Source organism: Salmo salar, chromosome 22 (genome assembly GCF_965601325.2).
Source record: "Salmo salar chromosome 22, fSalSal1, whole genome shotgun sequence".
NCBI lineage: Eukaryota > Metazoa > Chordata > Actinopteri > Salmoniformes > Salmonidae > Salmo > Salmo salar.
In genome coordinates this window covers 59,412,433-59,434,199 of record NC_138312.1, presented here as the reverse complement: position 1 = coordinate 59,434,199, position 21,767 = coordinate 59,412,433, and the positions used below count along the sequence as shown (strand labels likewise).

The 21,767-nt window shown below is 44.8% G+C and overlaps 1 protein-coding gene across 1 annotated transcript in view; it reads left to right on the top strand.

The window, feature by feature from the left end:
- The first annotated feature begins 155 nt into the window (after nucleotides 1–155).
- Nucleotides 156–21,767, top strand: part of rnf123 (ring finger protein 123) — a 274,648-nt gene continuing 253,036 nt past the window's right edge. Inside the window, exons 1-13 of the mRNA XM_014168342.3 lie at nucleotides 156–335; nucleotides 1,524–1,667; nucleotides 2,477–2,564; nucleotides 6,579–6,658; nucleotides 8,345–8,442; nucleotides 9,026–9,080; nucleotides 9,224–9,309; nucleotides 10,458–10,544; nucleotides 10,640–10,707; nucleotides 10,853–11,093; nucleotides 11,565–11,669; nucleotides 18,839–18,964; nucleotides 19,266–19,358. Of these exons, the coding sequence (XP_014023817.1) occupies nucleotides 1,583–1,667; nucleotides 2,477–2,564; nucleotides 6,579–6,658; nucleotides 8,345–8,442; nucleotides 9,026–9,080; nucleotides 9,224–9,309; nucleotides 10,458–10,544; nucleotides 10,640–10,707; nucleotides 10,853–11,093; nucleotides 11,565–11,669; nucleotides 18,839–18,964; nucleotides 19,266–19,358 (1,212 nt within the window). The 5' untranslated portion in view covers nucleotides 156–335; nucleotides 1,524–1,582. The remainder of the gene's footprint in view (nucleotides 336–1,523; nucleotides 1,668–2,476; nucleotides 2,565–6,578; nucleotides 6,659–8,344; nucleotides 8,443–9,025; nucleotides 9,081–9,223; nucleotides 9,310–10,457; nucleotides 10,545–10,639; nucleotides 10,708–10,852; nucleotides 11,094–11,564; nucleotides 11,670–18,838; nucleotides 18,965–19,265; nucleotides 19,359–21,767) is intronic.

The window sequence follows — 21,767 nt, the reverse complement described above, 5'->3', positions numbered from 1 at the left end:
ATTTAGTAGCTTGTGCAAAATATATGACAAATGGCAACCATACACAATACATCACACTACCATGTCATTTTTGGACCACTATTTACTACCCCGACTGAATATATCTCATCAGCCCATTCGCGTTCTGCAATGAGATCTATTTTGGACCAGCTGGTACTCCGTAACTTCGAATCGCTTGACAATAATAGGATTGTTAAAACATTTAAAGGGGGGAGTGAGAGTCTGGGTGCATAACCGCACAATTACTGGAAATATTGTCCAAACAAGCATCATTTATATTTCAATACATGTTTTTTTTTTTTGTGGAGATCTTTGAGTTGTTGAAAGGGAACCGGGTAAGTGTTAAACCAGCCAGCTTACTTACCACTTAGCAGCTAACGTTAGCAAGCCAATACAGACAGCGGTCCAGCGGAGCGGCAATGATGGCTGTCACTGCCCATGGAACCAAGGGTTGATCGTGCACTGCAAATGCCTGCAAATATAACCGACAACAAAGATCGTTAAATAATCAGAGGCGAACGTACTTTATCAGTGCTGTAGCCAGCCACTCGTTTTTTTTAATGTTTGCGTATTCACATAGCTACTGTAGCTAGCTGTTTTATTGATGTGAGTGTTTTCTGTGCACAACCGCACAATCCTTAGCAACTAGCTAGCAAGCTAACGTTGTTTGCAGCCTGGATACAACACCTTGCTAACTAGCAACTAGGTACAATAACTTTAATGTATGGCTAGTCAATGTGTCATCTATTTGCACTACGGTCGTGATTTGGTTAGCTTAACTATAAAGTATTTTAGTTAGCTAACGTTGCACCAGGCAGTTACTTAGCTTGGCTAGCTAACGTTAGATTTACTATCCTACAGTACCACCACAATCTCATTGGCTATCTAACGTTAGCAAGCTAGCTAGCAACAGTAGCCTCTCCTCAGTCTGAAATGTGCTTGCCTTGCGAGTTAGCAAGCTAACGTTAACGAACGTTACTGTAATTGTCTTGTACAGTGTGTCTGCCTACGCCCTATTCTATTCCCTATACACTTACATACCTGCTGTGTACGTACGCGTTGTGTACACTCCAACACACAATTGTATTGCATTGTAGTACAGGTGTAACGGTTGTTGTTTTTCAAAATATGGAGGAAACGTTACTGCTCTTAATTCCACATATGTAGCTACCTAGTTAATATAACAAAATTCTCAACTCCATTCCATGCAACGTTTTAACATTGGTAATACGATGTTAACTAACTTAAGAGTAGAGCAAATGTTTAGTCAGTGTCACCCAACCCAGGCGTAGTTCCCAGGAGCCCCTCTTTATGAGAGCATTATTTATGCATTTCAGTATGTTCGACCCAAATGGCACCCTATTCTCTATAATAGTGCACTCCATTTGCCCATAGCCCTGCCGTCCCTGGTCAAAAGTAGTGCAATATATAGGGAATAGGGTGCCGTTTGAGACGCACTATGTATGTTTTTCTCAGTATGCAACAAGGTGGTTTATTATTGGTGTGTGGTGGTCTTTTCCTAGCCGTGCATGGGTCAACGTCGGCAGGTAACCCCATCTCCTGACCATCCCACTGAGGCAGAATGAGTTCTAAGGGGGGAGGAAGCACAGCCCTGACCCGACGAAACTACAGACTGGCCTCCGACACAGACAAGCCCAAAGTCACAGGTGAGGAGATGGGGGAGCAGGGATGAGACGACAAGGGAGGGAGAGATGGATGGGCAAAAGTCTAGTCAGGTGAGGAGAGGTGGAGCAGGAATGAGTGGAGAGGACAAGGGAGGGAGAGATGGATGGGCAAAAGTCTAGTCAGGTGAGGAGAGGTGGAGCAGGAATGAGAGGTGGAGCAGGAATGAGTGGAGAGGACAAGGGAGGGAGAGATGGATGGGCAAAAGTCTAGTCAGGTGAGGAGAGGTGGAGCAGGAATGAGAGGACAAGGGAGGGAGAGATGGATGGGCAAAAGTCAAGTCAGGTGAGAAGAGGCAGAGCAGGAATGAGAGGAGAGGACAAGGGAGGGAGGAAGGGATGGATGGAAGGACAAAAGTCAAGTCAGGTGAGGAGTGGAACGGAGGGAGGAAAAAGGTTTTTAAAGGAGAGGGATGGATGGATGGATGGATAGATGGTGAAAGGACAGACAGTAGCCTGGTCCCCGATTTGTTTTTGTTGTCATGCCAACTCCTATGGTCATTGTTTCAGGCGAATATGACCATTGGAGTTGACAAGACAGCTGATCAGATACTGTTCTGGAACCAGCCTAGTAGACCTCCATCTTGTTCTCACATTCTTTCCCCATTAGACTTGGTCTCTGTCTTTCTCGGGTATTGTTAGAACACTTAGTGGCTCTATTATACATCAACATATTCTGTCTTGTTTATTGTGGTCGGCACCATTTTCAACAGGTCAAGTTCCTGGTACATTTACTTGGAGGATAAAGGTTATTCTGTCGTCTCTCTCTCTCTCTCTCTCTCTCTCTCTCTCAGGTATTGTGAATGAGAAATTACTGAGCGACTACCTACACCATGTATTTCCTGCCTCTCACCTTCCACGCCCCCCGCTGGCTTCCCTCAGGTATCTGTCTGACTCTTGTCTACAACTCTTCTGTTCTACCAATGTCTACTACTCTCAGAGGGGAGGTTTCCCTGGAAAAAGCTTTTTAAATGGAGATTCCCAATTGAGAATGTTTTTTAGTCTAAGATTAGGCTTAATCTGTTTCTTGGGAACTGGCCCTTGTAGTGTGTTTACTCTTTGGTTGTGATGCGTGTGCCATAGAAATAAAATCTGTGATTTCTATGATTCTATTTCTATGGTTGTGTGTGTGTGTAAGGAAATATGCTACATCAACAGATGCTATTGAGTGTTTATTACTCTATGACCTTTTAGATTTCAGTGATCCTGCAATGTCCCTTAATAACAAACCATATTACCACACATGTGGCATGGTGCCCTTCTTGGTAGCAATCTCAGTTTGCGTCTCAAATGACACCTGGCCTATTCCCTAGGTAGTGCACTCCTTTTGACCGTGGGCTCTGGGGCCATATCAAGCGTCTCAGAGTAGGAGTGCTGTTCTAGGATCAGGTACCCCCCCCCCCGTCTGTCCATGTCATATAATTAGTTGTGATCAATACGTTTTTTTTCTGCATCAAAAAGGGGTTTAGCTGGTGGACTTGGCAATGAGCACGTTCGGCCTGTCGGCGTGGCTGAACTAGAGAATTTTAGGCCCCTATTTTGGTGGCATAAATAAATGTTAGAATTTTTATGCCAGTTTTCTGAAATGTTAGACATTTCTCCGTGGAGGAAATTTTGCAGTTTTAAAATACATTTTCTGCAGTTCTATGCATTTTTGCCATGGCTTTTGCTCAAACATAATAACAAAATCAATACTGCTAAATTGATTGTTTTTGGACATTTCAATTCTCCCTGACTGTTTAACTTCTATTTTTGTAATTGTAAGTTCTCAAAGTTTATATTATAAAAAAACACATATAGGTCAAAAACACACAGGTCAATAATTTCTGTAGAAAAATGTTTGTTTTTTTACCTTCCAAATTCCGTCGTATCCAATTGGTAGTTAGTCTTGTCTCACCACTGCAACTCACGTACGGACTCGGGAGAGGCGACGGTCGAGAGCCTTGTGTCCTCCGAAATAACCAAACCAAGCGGCACTGCTTCTTTGACACAATACCCACTTAACCCGGAAGCCAGTATCACCAATGTGTCGGAGGAAACACCGTACACCGAGCAACCGTGTCAGCGTGCACTGTGCCCGGCCCGCCACAGGAGTCACTAGAGCGCGATGGGACAAGGACACCCCTGCCTGACAAACCCTCCCCTAACCCAGATGACGCTGGGCCAATTGTGCGCCTCCCCCATGGGTCTCCCGGCAGCGACAGAGCCTGGACTCGAATCCAGAATCTCTAGTTGCACAGGTAGCATAGCGATGCAGGACCTTAGACCACTGCACCACTCGGGAGGCCCACCTAGGTCAATTTCTACATATTTTTTTTTTTTTTTGTTTAAGTTTACACACTGAAGCATTTTTCCATCCCGAAAATGTGTAATTAAATATAATTTTTTTAACTGTTAGGATAAAGGCGACCCGATTTAAATAAAGAAATAAAAAACCGCTTATGCAGCCCGACTAAGGATTTCAATGGTAGAAAAAAATCCCTGATCGAAAAGGCAAAACTGATCTTAAATCGGCACTACTACTTAGAGACACTTGATACTTATGGCCCCAGGTCACTGCATAGGGATTAGAGTGACATTTGTGAAGCAACCCCAGTCCTTTTCCAGTTTGTTTTCAAAGCAGCCTAGTAGTGCTATGTTTTATCTAGTGTTAGGATGAAGCAACAGTTTTAGCTGTTGAAAGTAACGTTGATGTGTGTTACATCATAGAGGCATGGAGCAACTGATCCATGTCTCCACCGAACTTCAAATAGTAGGTTTTCTTTTCAAGTCTTTTTTTAATTTTTTTAACCTTGCTGAATTGAGTTTGCCTGGCGCAATGGAACCAATGGAAATGGTCCCTCGGCTACCTCATTCCATCAGGCTATCAAGCGAAAGCAAACGCTCCCAAGTAAAAAAAAAAAAAATATTGGGGGGAAAAAACGGATACAGTTTGAACCCATGTGTCCCCATTCCCCAGTAGTCCAGGGGGCTCAGCGTCGGGTTTCACCCCCCCACGCCGCGGCTCTATAGATAGGGTATGAAGACAGACCAGGAGGAAAGATGAACTGCCTCTAACACTACTTGTTGATGAGGATACGTTGCTTCTTGTTCTCTGGATTCCATTTTGCCAAGTGTCCCTCGTAATTCCTGCATAGATAAAGGTTAAATAAGATAATGTCACAACCAGTGATACACGGGTTCACTCATAACCCGCAGTCCCCGTGGTTATATCCGCAGAGCGGTTGTGTCTTGGGTCATGAAATATTGTGTGGATGAAGGGTGGCGGGTGGGTTGAATAAAGAGATAACAACAATACCTTAAACATCCATCCATTTTGTAGTTATTGTGTAATGTATCTGCCATTAGAGCCTAATAGGCTATACACGCCAAGGCTTTTGGGAACTTGGGCAGCAAAAGTTAACGTCGATCCACTGAGGCAAGAAGGGCAATGTCTGAGTTGAATTCAATAAGAGAAACGTTGTGAAATGGAGAGTTTAATACAACTTGAAGGGAGGGCCAGAACATCATGTTTGGGAAAGATTTGGTGAAGTGGTAAAAGAGATTGATAGCTGTGTTGGCTGTTTTATGTGTGATTATTGTGTGAGGCACAAGACGGGGACTTCCCTTGATGTGCCATATTTGAACTCTGGCCTACTGTTCAGATGGGTTAATTGGAATAGTAACCTTTCTGAAGTCTTGACACTGACTGTAGTTCTATAACCTCTCACATAGTCTAATATAATATAAACTCCTGTAGAATTAAGTATTTATTGATGTAAAATGAGTCCGGAGTGGAGAAATTATTTCTTTCAGCGTCTTGAGAGAATGAGGGGGCCGTCTTTAAAGGTGTTATCTTTATCAGCATCATAAAAGCTGATAGTATTTCAACCACAGTTTGCACCTTTACAGACGGCCCCTATCTTTATCAGTATCATTAAAGCTGACTTGTTTTTCAACCATATAAAATATGCATCCAAGCCTGAACCGAAATCTTTTCAGAAACACGTTGGGTCGTTTTCACTGCTTTAAATTTCCTTAACTGGTCAAACTAATGTCATTTGGAAATTTAACACAGAAAATTGTTCCTGTTTATTAATTATTGTATTTCTAAACGTCTTCTGCACGAGAGAAGCAGAGATGACAGAGAACTTTACCGACGTCAACTGGAATGACGCATTCATCGATTTAATGACATTATTCTGGTGACCAAGAAGTTTGTCTTATAAGGCAACTGAAGAGAAGCCGCATGTTTCTATTTATAGAGAAGTTGACAAACACATGGCCTACCAAAATGTCTGAAGTTATAAGCAGAAACATAACTTATCTAAATAAGGATTTAAAAAACAAATACCATAACCCCGTCTCTGATCATACAGCACATTTTCTATCGGCCTGTTTTGGGGGTTAATGTCGGATGCAGGCATCAGATTTTCAGTTTATTACATAAACCTGTATTCGTGTGGTTGTGGATGGGTTATTAGCAATTGAGGGCGGGTGACGGTGAACAAACAGCTGACCTGTGTGCTTACTAAGTGTTTATAGTGATCTAAATTTGGTGGGACATAAACCATTTTTTTCACAGCTCACTTGATAATTAACATGTGAAAAATATGACCATCAAACCCTTGACTAGTTGAATCAGGTGTGCCAGTTCAGGGCTACAATAACACTGAAACATCTGGAGGCTCTCTGTGGAAAGGTTTCACTAATACTTTTACAGAACGACCTACAATAAGTACCTTGGACAAAAAAATATTGTGTACGGAACTCGTCAGAAATGCACTTTTGAAAGGATCTAAGCTGTCTTCCGGAACCTTCCTTTACATTCAACCACAAACCAATAAAACAACTATAAACCACTATCAGGCCAAGTAGGGGGTGAATGTTGTCTAATGGTTGTTTTTCCATCCTTAGGAAACCTCTGGGCTTCCAGGACCTGGGGGCTCATCTGGAGAGGCTGCTAACTGAGGGAGAGCCTACTGAGGACACCAGAGGTGTATACACACACACACACACACACACACACACACACACACACACACACTATTCTACTGAGGACACCAGACCCATATGTTCATAAAGCTATCAGTTTGTGTTTATGGTGTAAAGACTATTGTCCTCTCCACCCTAGCTGGTGGCATTTATTTATAAAGTAATTGGATTGTAATTGGATTGCAATTAACCATCCCCCCCCAAAAAATGAACACATATGGAATCATGTACTAACCAAAAAAAGTGTTAAACAAATCAAAATACATTTTAGATTTTTCAAAGTAGCCACCGTTTGCCTTAATGACAGCTTTGCATTCTCTCAACCAGGTTGAATGCTTTTCCAACAGTCTTAAAGGAGTTCCCACATATGCTGAGCACTTGTTGGCTGCTTTTCCTTCACTCTGCGGTCCAACTCATCCCAAACCATCTCAATTAGGTTGTCAGGTGATTGTGGAGGCCAGGTCATCTGTTGCAGCACTCCATCACTCTCCTTCTTGGTCAAATAGCCCTTACACAGCCTGGAGTTGTTTTGGGTCATTGTCCTGTTGAAAAATAAATGATAGTCCCACTAAGTGCAAACCAGATGGGATGGCATATCACTGCAGAATTCTGTGGTAGCCATACTGGTTAAGTGTGCCTTGAATTCTAAATAAATCAGTGTCACCAGCAAAGCACCATCGCACCTCCTCCTCCATGCTTCACGGTGGGAACCACAGATGCGGAGATCATCTGTTCACCTACTCTGCGTCTCACAAAGACACGGCGGTTGGAACCAAAGATCTCAAATTTAGACTCCTCAGACCAAACGACAGCTTTCCACCGGTCTAATGTCCATTGCTCGTGTTTCTTGGCCCAAGCAAGTCTCTTCTTCTTATTGATGTCTTTTAGTAGTGGTTTCTTTGCAGCAATTCGACCTTGAAGGCCTGATTCACACAGTCTCCTCTGAACAGTTGATGTTGAGATGCGTTTGTTACTTGAACTCTGTGTGGTGCAATCTGTGGTGCAGTTAATTGCCAATTTCAAAGGCTGGAAACTAATGAATTTATCCTCTGCAGCCGATGTAACTCTGGGTCATCCTTTCTTGTGCGGTCCTCATGAGACCCGGTTTCATCATAGCCCTTGATGGTTTTTGCAAATGCTCTTGAAGAAACTTTGAAAGTTCTTGAAATGTTTCCGCATTGACTGACCTTCATGTCTTAAAGTAATGATGGACTGTTGTTTCTCTTTGCTTATTTGAGCTGTTCTTGTCATTATATGGACTTGGTCTTTTACCAAATAGTGATATATTCTGTTTACCAGCCCTACTTTGTCACAACACAACTGCTTGGCTCAAACGCGTTAATAAGGAAAGAAATTCCACTTTTTTTTTTTTTTTAAAGGCTCACCTGTTCATTTATATGCATTCCAGGTGACTACCTCATGAAGCTGGCTGAGAGAATGCCAAGTGTGCAAAGCTGTCATCCATGCAAAGGGTGGCTACTTTGAATAATCTAAAATATATTTTGATTTATTAAAATATTTTAGTTATTTCATAGATTTGGTGTCTTCACTATTATTCTACAATGTAGAAAATAGTTTTTTTTTTTTAAATTAAGAAAAACCCTTGAATGAGTAGATTTCAGAACTCCTGACTGGTACTGTGCATGGCCCTCACCAAACTGATACTAGAGCCTGTCCTCGTCCTCCAGATCAGCCAGTGGATGGTTGTCTAGGTCCTCTGACCGTGGTCCTGGATCACACCAGTGGCTTCGAGGGCCTCCTGTTTGTGGATGATGATCTGCTGGGGGTGAGAAACATAGCATTGGGGTTGGGCTCAGTGGATAGAGCATGGCACTTGCAACGCCAGGGTTATGGGTTCCCGAAATCCCACGGGGTGGGGGGGGACCATTATGAAAATGTATGCTCTCACTTCTGGAAGTTGCTCTGGATAAGAGTGTCTGCTAAATGATAAAATGGTTAGATTTACTAGAATTTTAGAATACGTTTGCTAGAATTTTAGAATACGTTTGCTAGAATTTTAGAATACGTTTGCTAGAATTTTAGAATACGTTTGCTAGAATTTTAGAATACGTTTGCTAGAATTTTAGAATACGTTTGCTAGAATTTTAGAATACGTTTGCTAGAATTTTAGAATACGTTTTCTAGAATTTTAGAATACGTTTGCTAGAATTTTAGAATACGTTTGCTAGAATTTTAGAATACGTTTGCTAGAATTTTAGAATACGTTTGCTAGAATTTTAGAATACGTTTCAACTCGAAGTGATAAAGAATAATTTTTATGTTGTACATAAACATCTGTTTCTGAATTATTATTATTTTTTCACTCCATATGTTGTCACTGTTTGGTCATTGTATTCTTTTCTTTCCAGGTCATAGGTCATAGCAATTTCAGTTCCATTAGAGCTACTACCTGTGTATACAGAGGTAAATGCTTCAGAATCAAGACAATTCTACACTATCATACTTTTTACTGAATGTACAGATCTTAATAGTTTTTAAAAAATCAGACAAATTTCATGTTGGTACAGAAGCATGTCTAACGTTTACTACTGTACCATGGATTCCAGGGAAATGGGCGTACGAGGTGCTGATCTCGTCACAGGGCCTGATGCAGATAGGATGGTGCACTCTGAACTGCAGGTTCAACCAGGAGGTAAGATCGTTCTTAGAACCAGAAACGTATACAGAGGCACTGATAGGGTGGTGCCATTCAACCATTGAAATTGCCATCGATAAAATGCTGTTGTGTTCGTTATCTGTAGCTTAATCCTGACCATACCATAACCTCACCATGGGGCATTCTGTTCACAATGTTGTCAAATGCTCGCCCACACCTCATCATGCTGCCATGTACTGGCAGTCTGTCATCTTCCGGGACAGTTGAAACCAGGATTCATCCGTGAAGAGCACACTTCTCCAACGTGCCGGTGGCCATCGAAGGTGAGCATTTGCCCACTGAAGTACATTACAACGTCGAACTGCGTTTGTCCAAGACCCTGGTGAGGACGACGAGCACGCAGATGAGCTTCCCTGAGATGGTTTCTGTTTGTGCAGAAATTCTTTGGTTGTTCGAACCCCCAGTTTCATCAGCTGTCCGGGTGGCAGCTGATCCCGCAGGTGAAGAAGCTGGATGTGGAAGTCCTTGGCTGGTTACACGTGGTCTGCGGTTGTACGGCCGGTTAGACATACTGCCAAATTCTCTAAAACAAAGTTGGAGGTGGCTTATAGTAGAGAAGTGAACATTCAATTCTCTGGCAACAGGTTTGGTGGACATTCCTGCAGTCAGCATGCCAATTGCACACTTCCTCTACTTGAGACATCTGTGGCGTTGTGTGACAAAACTGCACATTTTATAGTGGCCTTTTATTGTTCCCAGCACAAGGCGCACCTGTGTAATGTTCATGCTCTTTAATCAGTTTATCGATATGTCACAACTGTCAGGTGGATGAATTTAAATTGGCAAAGGAGAAATGCTCACTAACATGGATGTAAACAAATTTTTGCACAATGTGAACAGAATAAGCTTTTTGTGCATATTGAACATTTCTGGGATCTATTTCAGGTCATTAAACATGGGACCAACACTTTATATGTTGTGTTCAGCATATGTATTGTCTTTCATCAGGAGGGTGTGTATAGCACAGGAGGTTGGTGGCACCTTAGTTGGGGAGGGGGGAATGGAACCTAACACGTTTTCCATAAGTCCATTCGCTCTGTTCCAGCCGTTCTTATGAGCCGTCCTCCCCTCAGCAGCCTCCGCTGGTGTATAGTGGTACTGTAATGTGTTTTCTCTCTTATCAGGAAGGTGTGGGTGACACTCCAGACTCGTACGCTTACGATGGAAACCGAGTCAGGAAGTGGAACGTAACGACCACTAACTATGGCAAGGTGAGAAGATCACAATGGTTCATCAAGATCAACGTTTTTATTATGGGGTCCTGTGCTAGCTAATGTAATATCCTGACATGTTTCTTGTTTTGTAGTCATGGGCAGCTGGAGACATAGTGAGCTGTTTGATAGACCTTGACGAGGGAACCATCACATTCTGTCTGTAAGTTATCACAGATTACGGGTTGTTTTTTTTACAGCTTGTTTACCGTATTCTCATGTTTTGATATATTGTAAAGTTTTAATTTATTTTGTACAATAGATATTAAAGTAGCTTTTATTCTCTTCTCTTCAATTCCCTCTCACAGGAATGGCCAGTCACTGGGCACAGCGTTCAGTAACATTAAGATGGGTCCAGGTGTAGCCTATTTCCCCGCGATCAGCCTGTCCTTTAAAGAGTCCGTGGCGTTCAACTTCGGCAGTCGCCCCCTCAGATACCCTGTAGAGGGATACCTGCCCCTCCAGAATCCTCCAACTGCAGACCTGCTCAGGGCTCACAAACTGCTAGGTTATATCAAGACAGTCCTGTCTACCACCTTAGACACACAGGTAACATTGAAGGGGGTTATCTGGGATTCAAACATCAACAAAGCGATCAATTGGCTATTTTATTGTTCAACAGCTGTTCAATTGGCTATTTTATTGTTCAACAGCTGTTCAATTGGCTATTTTATTGTTCAACAGCTGAGGGATGGTGTAACCTCACAGGTATTATTGAGTGCTTAATTCTGCTTCATCGTACATGGTATTTACCAAATACAATAGTATGAGTAATATGTAAGTGAATAGTGTTTTAAAATGGTCATTTTATTAATTTATCTTACGATTCATTTGTGTTAGACATTTGTGTGTAAGTATGTTTCAGAAATCCCTGGTTAGAGGATTACCTGCTTTTTTTCCTTACTCCGGGAATACATTAACCGGGATTCATTTTTAAAACCATGGAAATTTGTGGAAGTTTCCAGAATTGTTTGGCCATCATATGTCAACCGTTCTCTCCCCTTTGTCTGTTCCCAACAGGAGGAGAAGGTGCTGGAGAAAGACAGTGCCTGTTGGAGCCTACATGGAGAACCCACCACCCTTGTGACTCTGGCACACATCTTCAACTACTTTGCCCCACTTATGGTGAGTGAAGAGTCATGGAACTTGTCTAGTTTTCAATCACATGTATTTATAAAGCCCTTCTTACATCAGCTGATATCTCAAAGTGTTGTACAGAAACCCAGCCTAAAACCCCAAACAGCAAGCAATGCAGGTGTAGAAGCACGGTGGCTAGGAAAAACTCCCTAGAAAGCCCGGAACCTGGGAAGAAACCTAGAGAGGAACCAGGCTATGAGGGGTGGCCAGTCCTCTTCTGGCTGTGCCGGGTGGAGATTATAACAGAACATGGCCAAGATGTTTAAATGTTCATAGATGACCAGCAGGGTCAAGTAATAATAATCACAGTGGTTATAGAGGGATGCAACAGGTCAGCACCTCAGGAGTAAATGTCAGTTGGCTTTTCATAGCCGATCATTCAGAGTATCTCTACCGCTCCTGCTGTCTGTGAAAACAGCAGGTCTGGGACAATGTAGCATCTCCGGTGAACAGGTCAGGGTTCCATAGCCTCAGGCAGAACAGTTGAAACTGGAGCAGCAGCACGACCAGGTGGACTGGGGATAGCAAGGAGTCATCAGGCCAGGGGGGAAGGGGATAGAGAGGGGGAGACTTAAATTCACACCGGATAAGACAGGAGAAATACTCCAGATATAACAGACTGACCCTTGCCCCCTAACACAAACTATTGCAGCATAAATACTGGAGGCTGAGACAGGAGGGGTCGGAAGACACTGTGGCCCCGTCCGACGATATCCCCGGACAGGGTCGAACAAACTTTGCCAAAGCACAGCCTCCACACCACTAGAGGGATATATTCAACCACCAACTTACTATCCTGAGACAAGGCTGAGTATAGCCCACGAAGATCTCCCCCACGTCACGAACCCAAGGGGGTGCGCCAACCCGGACAGGAAGATCACGTCAGTGACTCATGGAAGAACACCAGTAAGCCAGTGACTCAGCCCCTGTAATAGGGTTAGAGGCAGAGAATCCCAGTGGAGAGAGGGGAACCGGCCAGGCAGAGACAGCAAGGGCGGTTCGTTGCTCCAGAGCCTTTCCGTTCACCTTCACACTCCTGGGCCAGACTACACTCAATCATAGGACCTACTGAAGAGATGAGTCTTCAATAAAGACTTAAAGGTTGAGACCGAGTCTGCGTCTCTCACATGGATAGACAGACCATTCCATAAAAATGGAGCTCTATAGGAGAAAGCCCTGCCTCCAGCTGTTTTCTTAGAAATTCTAGGGACAGTAAGGAGGCCTGCGTCTTGTGACCGTAGCGTACGTGTAGGTATGTACGGCAGGACCAAATCGGAAAGATGGGTAGGAGAGCCTATGTAATGCTTTGTAGGTTAGCAGTAAAACCTTGAAATCAGCCCTAGCCTTAACAGGAAGCCAGTAGAGAGGCTAGCACTGGAGTAATATGATCACATTTTTGGGTTCTTGACAAGATTCTATCAGCTGTCTTTAGCACTAACTGAAGTTTATTTAGTGCTTTATCCGGGTAGCCGGAAAGTAGAGCATTGCAGTAGTCTAATCTAGAATTGACAAAAGCATGACAAAGTTTCTGATTTTTGCAATGTTACATAGATGGAAAAAAAGCTGTCCTTGGAACAGTCTTGTCAAAAGAGAGATCAGGGTCCAGAGTAACGCCGAGGTCTTTCACAGTTTTATTTGAGACGACTGTACAACCATCAAGATTTATTGTCAGATCCAATAGAAGATCTCTTTGTTTCTTGGGACCTAGAACTAGCATCTCTGTTTTGTCCGAGTTTAAAAAAAAAAACGTAAATTGAAATTTGCTTTCGTGAATGTTAGCAACACCTCCGCCTTTGCGGGATGCGCGGGGGATATGGTCACTAGTGTAACCAGGAGGTGAGGCCTCATTTAACACAGTAAATTCATCAGGCTTAAGCTATTTTTCAGTCAGGCCAATCCCATCAAGATTATGATCAGTGATTAGTTAATTGACTGTAACTGCCTTTGAAGTGAGGGATCTAACATTAAGTTGCCCTATTTTGAGATGTGAGGTATCACAATCTCTTTCAATAATGACAGGAATGGAGGAGGTCTTTATTCCAGTGAGATTGCTAAAGCGAATGCTGCCGTGTCTAGTTTTGCCCAACCTAGATCGAGGCACAGACACGGTCTCATTGGGGATAGCTGAGCTGACTACACTGATTGTGCTAGTGGCAGACTCCAGTAATCTGGCAGGCTGGCCAACAGCCTGCTGCCTGGCCTGCACCCTATTTCATTGTGGAGCTAGGGGAGTTAGAGGCCTGTCTATGTTCGTAGATAAGATGAGAGCACCCCTCCAGCTAGGATGGAGTCCGTCACTCCTCAACAGGCCAGGCTTGGTCCTGTTTCTGGGTGAGTCCCAGAAAGAGGGCCAATTATCTCCAAATTCTATCTTTTGGGTGGGGCAGAAAACAGTTTTCAACCAGCGATTGAGTTGTGAGACTCTGCTGTAGAGCTCATCACTCCCCCTAACTGGGAGGGGGCCAGAGACTCTCTGCTGTAGAGCTCATCACTCCCCCTAACTGGGAGGGGGCCAGAGACTCTCTGCTGTAGAGCTCATCACTCCCCCTAACTGGGAGGGGGGCCAGAGACTCTCTGCTGTAGAGCTCATCACTCCCCCTAACTGGGAGGGGGCCAGAGACTCTCTGCTGTAGAGCTCATCACTCCCCCTAACTGGGAGGGGGGCCAGAGACTCTCTGCTGTAGAGCTCATCACTCCCCCTAACTGGGAGGGGGCCAGAGACTCTCTGCTGTAGAGCTCATCACTCCCCCTAACTGGGAGGGGGCCAGAGACTCTCTGCTGTAGAGCTCATCACTCCCCCTAACTGGGAGGGGGGCCAGAGACTCTCTGCTGTAGAGCTCATCACTCCCCCTAACTGGGAGGGGGCCAGAGACAATTGCTCGATGCAGAAACATGGTTCTAGTTGATTTACAGGCTGAAGCTATGTTGCGCTTGGTGACCTCTGACTGTTTCATCCTAACATCGTTGGTGCTGACGTGGATAACAATATCCCTGTACTCTCTACACTCGCCAGTTTTGTACTCCAATATGTATTGTTTACGGCCCCCCATTTTTGGGGGGGTCCTGTGTCGTCCCCTGGAGAAAGTTTATTACTGAGAAGCTCAGATTACATTTTAAAGAGTCATTCTACTCCAAAATTACTGAAAATAAAATTAAACTGACACCATCTAAAATATAATTCTCTCACGTCACCCCGCTCCTCCGCACACTCCACTGGCATCCAGTTGAAGCTCGCATCTGCTACAAGACCATGGTGCTTGCCTACGGAGCTGTGAGGGGAACGGCACCTCCGAACCTTCAGGCTCTGATCAGTCCCTACACCCAAAGAAGGGCACTGTGTTCATCCACCTCTGGCCTGCTTGCCTCCCTACCTCTGCGGAAACACAGTTCCCGCTCAGTCCAGTCAAAACTGTTCGCTGCTCTGGCACCCCAATGGTGGAACAAGCTCCCTCACGACGCCAGGACAGCGGAGTCAATCACCACCTTCCGGAGACACCTGAAACCCCACCTCTTTAAGGAATACCTGGGATAGGATAAAGTAATCCTTCTAACCCCCCCCCCCCCCCCCTCCCCCCCAAAAAAAAGATATACATGTACTATTGTAAAGGGGTTGTTCCACTGGATATCATAAGGTGAATGCACCAATTTGTAAGTCGCTCTGGATAAGAGCGTCTGCTAAATGACGTAAATGTAAATGTAATTTCCACCTCCAGAAATGAGCCCAATAATATATTGTTATTTTGTATTATGTTATCATATTTGACCATGCACTACTTCTCAGAGTTCAGTGTGTCAAATCGGAGGGTTTGTTGTCCGGACCTCTGGCAGTCTCTATGGGGGTGCCACAGGGTTCAATTCTCGGGCCGACTCTTTTCTCTGTTTACATCAATGATGTCGCTCTTGATGCTGCTGATTCTCTGATCCACCTCTACGTACACGACACTATTCTGTATACTTCTGGCCCTTCTTTGGACACTGTGTTAGCCAACCTCCAGACGAGCTTCAATGCCATACAACTCTCCTTCCGTGGCCTCCAACTGCTCTTAAATGCAAGTAAAACTAAATGCATGCTCTTCAACCGATCGCTGCCCGCACCTGCCCGCCCGTCCAGCATCACTACTCTGGACGGTTCTGACTTAGAATATGTGGACAACTACTAATACCTAGGTGTCTGGTTAGACTGTAAACTCTCCTTCCAGACTCACATCAAACATCTCCAATCCATAGTTAAATCTAGAATTGGCTTTCTATTCCGCAACAAAGCATCCTTCACTCATGCTGCCAAACATACCCTCGTAAAACTGGCCTCCAACACTCTAATCAACAAATTGGATGCAGTCTATCACAGTGCCATCCGTTTTCTCACCAAAGCCCCATATACTACCCACCAATGTGACCTGTATGCTCTCGTTGGCTGGCCCTCGTTTCATATTCGTTGCCAAACCCACTGGCTCCAGGTCATCTAAGTCTCTGCTAGGTAAAGCCCCACCTTATCTCAGCTCACTGGTCACCATAGCAGCACACGCTCCAGCAGGTATATTTCACTGGTCACCCCCAAAGCCAATTCCTATTTTGGCCGCCTTTCCTTCCAGTTCTCTGCTGCCAATGACTGGATCTAACTGCAAAAATCACTGAAGCTCGAGACTCATAATCTCCCTCACTAGCTTTAAGCACCAGCTGTCCGAGCAGCTCACAGATCACTGCACCTGTACATAGCCCATCTGTAAATAGCCAATCCAACTACCTCATCCCCATACTGTTATTTATTTTGCACCTTTGCACCCCAGTATCTCTACTTGCTGTAATATTACTTACTGTAATATAATAGTATCTCTACTTGCACATTCATCTTCTGCACATCGATCACTCCAGTGTTTTTAATTGCTTTATTGTAATTATTTCACCACTATGGCCTATTTATTGCCTTACCTCCGGTGTCCTACCTCATTTGCACACACTGTATATAGACTTTTTCTATTGTATTATTGACTGTATGTTTGTTTATTCCATGTGTAACTCTGTTGTTTGTGTCGCACTGCTTTGCTTTGTCTTGGCGAAGTCGCAGTTGTAAATTAGAACTTGTTCTCAGCTAGCCTGTATAAATAAGCTGAAGCATGGGGTTGCCTATCTGCAGTTACCCTATTTGGGTTAATCATTAGCTAGATCCCAAATGTGATATTTTAACTAGTTAGCATTATATTGATTCGTTTTATGTCCCCCAAAAACATGTGCATAAACACAGTGAATATAATGTAAGTCTACCTTTTTTAGGGTAACTTGGGGTAACCCATCACCCGGTGGGTTAACACGGTCCCCTGCCTGTATTTCTCACAGAAAAAAAGAAACACACAATGTCACCATTTTCCCTCAACCCTTTCCCTGGCTGCCACTACTCTTGCTAAACTATATTATGCACTCATGCGAATTGTGGCAGTCAGGTACTCAACCATGCCGCTGCTAAAAACTCTGGGTTTAATATGGTGCAGTTTGCTCATTTTAAGAAGTTGAGAAATTGATAAAGTAAGAATGGAAAGCTGGGATCGTCTTTTTTTCCCACCAAGGCCGTCAATTTGTAAGTCGCTCTGGATAAGAGCGTCTGCTAAATGACTTAAATGTAAATGATTAAAACTGCTATTTTCCCCAAGGATCGTATTATGAGTTGTTGTGCGTTGTCAGAATGCATGTTTCCTTCCCTATGGCAATCATAACTTAAAATGTGCCTCGAGAGGGAGATTTCACTGGCATAGAACACACAACAACAAGCCGACTAGGTTAATCAACTGTTCTACTATTGGCTTGTCAGTTTTGTTTCTATTCATTACTTGTTATGATTGTAGAGGAAACAGTAAATGTGGACTGTTTTATATAGCATCTTCTAAGTGTGCCTCCACAGAAATGTTTTTTCTTTTTTTTTCTCCGTATTTTTTTGTTTCAGATGACTGCATCTGAAACTGGTGTCCATTTTGTCCTTTTTGGGACAATATTATTTGGACATTGATTCTGTAATGTGGTTCACATTGTGGTCAGATGAAGGTATCCCAATAAGGATCAAAACGGTGTTCATGTGTCATCATTTATCTTGTGTGTAATATGTTGAATATCTGTCTCCACGCTGTAATATGTCGAGGGTCTGTCTCCACGCTGTAATATGTCGAGGGTCTGTCTCCACGCTGTAATATGTCGAGGGTCTGTCTCCACGCTGTAATATGTCGAGGGTCTGTCTCCACGCTGTAATATGTCGAGGGTCTGTCTCCACGCTGTAATATGTCGAGGGTCTGTCTCCACGCTGTAATATGTCGAGGGTCTGTCTCCACGCTGTAATATGTCGAGGGTCTGTCTCCACGCTGTAATATGTCGAGGGTCTGTCTCCACGCTGTAATATGTCGAGGGTCTGTCTCCACGCTGTAATATGTCGAGGGTCTGTCTCCACGCTGTAATATGTCGAGGGTCTGTCTCCACGCTGTAATATGTCGAGGGTCTGTCTCCACGCTGTAATATGTCGAGGGTCTGTCTCCACGCTGTAATATGTCGAGGGTCTGTCTCCACGCTGTAATATGTCGAGGGTCTGTCTCCACGCTGTAATATGTCGAGGGTCTGTCTCCACGCTGTAATATGTCGAGGGTCTGTCTCCACGCTGTAATATGTCGAGGGTCTGTCTCCACGCTGTAATATGTCGAGGGTCCGTCTCCACGCTGTAATATGTCGAGGGTCCGTCTCCACGCTGTAATATGTCGAGGGTCCGTCTCCACGCTGTAATATGTCGAGGGTCCGTCTCCACGCTGTAATATGTCGAGGGTCCGTCTCCACGCTGTAATATGTCGAGGGTCCGTCTCCACGCTGTAATATGTCGAGGGTCCGTCTCCACGCTGTAATATGTCGAGGGTCCGTCTCCACGCTGTAATATGTCGAGGGTCCGTCTCCACGCTGTAATATGTCGAGGGTCCGTCTCCACGCTGTAATATGTCGAGGGTCTGTCTCCACGCTGTAATATGTCGAGGGTCTGTCTCCACCCTGTAATATGTCGAGGGTCTGTCTCCACCCTGTAATATGTCGAGGGTCCGTCTCCACGCTGTAATATGTCGAGGGTCCGTCTCCACGCTGTAATATGTCGAGGGTCCGTCTCCACGCTGTAACATGTCGAGGGTCTGTCTCCACAGTGTAAGGTGTATCTAGTAGAAGATGTGCTGATGAACTTCCTACTGGGTATACTGGAGGGGGGTGGCTCAGTGGACGAACACCCTCTCATCCAGCAGCTTCTGGACCTCTTCTGGCTTCTCATGGAGGTTAGTCCCTACCCCTACCCTTTACCCCTAATCTCTACCACTAAGGTGAGGTGAGCCTCTGGCTTAGCATGTAGCCAACACTAGCTTGTCTTTTCTGAACATATCTCCTGCACCTGTATTTGGTCAATCCTAGTTTAAAATCTTCTCGCTTAACTCCAAATGTTTGTGTAAATCGTGCATTGATGACAATGGTAAATTTGTGCCAAAACTCAAGTCATGCGTGCGGGCGGCTCTCGAGGTAGGATTGGGGCCTATGTGCAAATGTAATCTTTTTCTAAATGCATTGACTCTGCCCGTACAGGACTACGAGGTGAACGAGTGTCTGAAGCAGCTGATGATGTCACTGCTGAGGGCCTATAGATTCTCCCCCATCATCCCAGACTTGGGCTTCCAGGTAGGATGCCACACCCACTGAGCATACTCTAGCATACCTGTGGATTTACTTCCTGTCTCAGACGCCGCCAGGTAAATCCAGATGAAAAGCTATGATCCCTTATTGATGTCACTTGTTAAATTCACTTCAATCAGTGTTGATGAAGGGGAGGAGACATGGTTAAAGAAGGATTTTTAAGCCTTGAGACAATTGAAACATGGATTGTGTATGTGTGTCATTCAGAGGGTGAATGATCAAGACAAAAGATTTAAGTGCCTTTGAACGGGGTATGGTAGTAGGTGCCAGACGCACCAGTTTGTGTCAAGAACTGCAACACTGCTGGGATTTTTACGCTAAACAGTCTCCCATGTGTATCAAGAATGGTCCATCACCCAAAGGACATCCAGCCAACTTGACACAACTGTGGGAAGCATTGGAGTCAACATGGGCCAGCATCCCTGTGGAACGGCTTTCGACAGCTTGTAGAGTCCATGAGCCCCGACATGTTGAGGCTGTTCTGAGGCCAAAAGGCGGTGCAACTCAATATTAGGAAGGTGTTCCTAATGTTTTGTCCACTCAGTGTACATCGTTTAAGACATAATACAAGATAAGAATAGGAACATGAAGGTCCCTGTAGAATAGAATGAACTTTTTAGCATCAGTATAAAACAGGAACAATTTCTAGTGTTTTGGGGGATGGGGGGCAGTGTATAAACTGAATAGTATAATAAGTCTGGTAGCAGCAGGGGGTGGTGTGTGTGTGTGTGTGTGTGTGTACTAGGATGCAGAGTATCAGTCCAGTTCGTGTTCAGCAATCTGATGGCTTGTAGATGCCAACAGACTCAGAGACAGTTTCTATCAGACCTCATGCTACGATACCGTCTACCCGACCGGAAGGGCGTGAACAGCTTGTGTGTGTGTGGGGGGTCTTTGATGCTGCAGGCTTTCCAAAGGGCACCACTTCGAGTAGATGTCCTGGATGTGTCGGAGCATGGTCCCAGTGTTGTCCTGCATGTGTGGGTGGGGGCATGGTCCCAGTGTTGTCCTGCATGTGTGGGTGGGGGCATGGTCCCAGTGTTGTCCTGCATGTGTGGGTGGGGGCATGGTCCCAGTGTTGTCCTGCATGTGTGGGTGGGGGCATGGTCCCAGTGTTGTCCTGCATGTGTGGGTGGGGGCATGGTCCCAGTGCTGTCCTGGATGTGGGGGCATGGTCCCAGTGTTGTCCTGCATGTGTGGGTGGGGGCATGGTCCCAGTGTTGTCCTGCATGTGTGGGTGGGAGCATGGTCCCAGTGCTGTCCTGGATGTGTCGGAGCAATGGGACAATGGTGGTCTCCTTAAAGCAGGTGGGGACTACAGCCTTGGAGAGGGACAGGTAGAAGATGTCAGAGGGGTGACTTTGGTGGGCACTACACAGCTGGTTTTGCCTTTGCAGTCAGGGATAGCCTGTAGTCCTTGCCTCATGCGATGCGGAGTCTGAATTGTCGAACATCAATTCAAGTTTGAGTCTGTAGTGTCTCTTTGCGTCCCTAATGGATTTGCGGAGCTCGTACCTGCTTGCCTTGAACGCGTCGCATCATCAGGGTTTGTTCTGCTAACATTGAATGCTGCAGTGCTGCTTCTTAGCATGGTACGGATATCTCCGTTCGTCCAGGATTTTTGGTTGGGGTATGTTCGGATGATGATGATGATGATGATTTATTATTATTATTGTGGGCACATCATCTACATACACACTTCTTATTGAAGCCTGTGACTGGCGATGTATATTCCTCAATGTTGATGGATGAGTCCTGGGTGGATGAATCTTTTTGAACGTATTCCAATCTGCATTCTCAAAGCAATCCTGCAGCGTTGAGCCTGCCTGCCTCTGTCCAGCGCCTCAATATTCTCTGTGTTGGTGGCTCCCTCTTCAGTTGCTGCTTGTAGGCTGGGAGTAGGAACGGTGGCTGTCTCTGTTTATACTGTATAGTGCACAACTTTGGACCTGTGCCCTGTTAGTGCCCTATGTTGCCCTACTAGGTAGGGAATAGGGTGTCATTTGAAACACATGCAGGACACAGAGGAGGATATGATAAACAGTCAGATATCACCTTGGTGTGATATACATAGTTGGTTAATTCAGAAAGTACCTCGTAAAACATTTTTTTTTTTTTTAATTTACGATGTTGATGTTTAACCTTAGATGCATCAAAGGAGCAGCTGTGTTTGTGTAGGAGTTAGGCGTCTTTCAGTTTGTCCTTGTCATGGTTCAGAGCAGAGTGTGTGTGTGTGTGTGTGTGTGTGTGTGTGGGGTGGGGGTCCTGGTGGGGATCCTGGGGTGGGTGGGTCCTGGTGGGGGTCCTGGTGGGGTGGGTCCTGGGGTGGGTCCTGGGGATGGGTGGGTCCTGTGGGGGTGGGTCCTGGGGATGGGTGGGTCCTGTGGGGGTGGG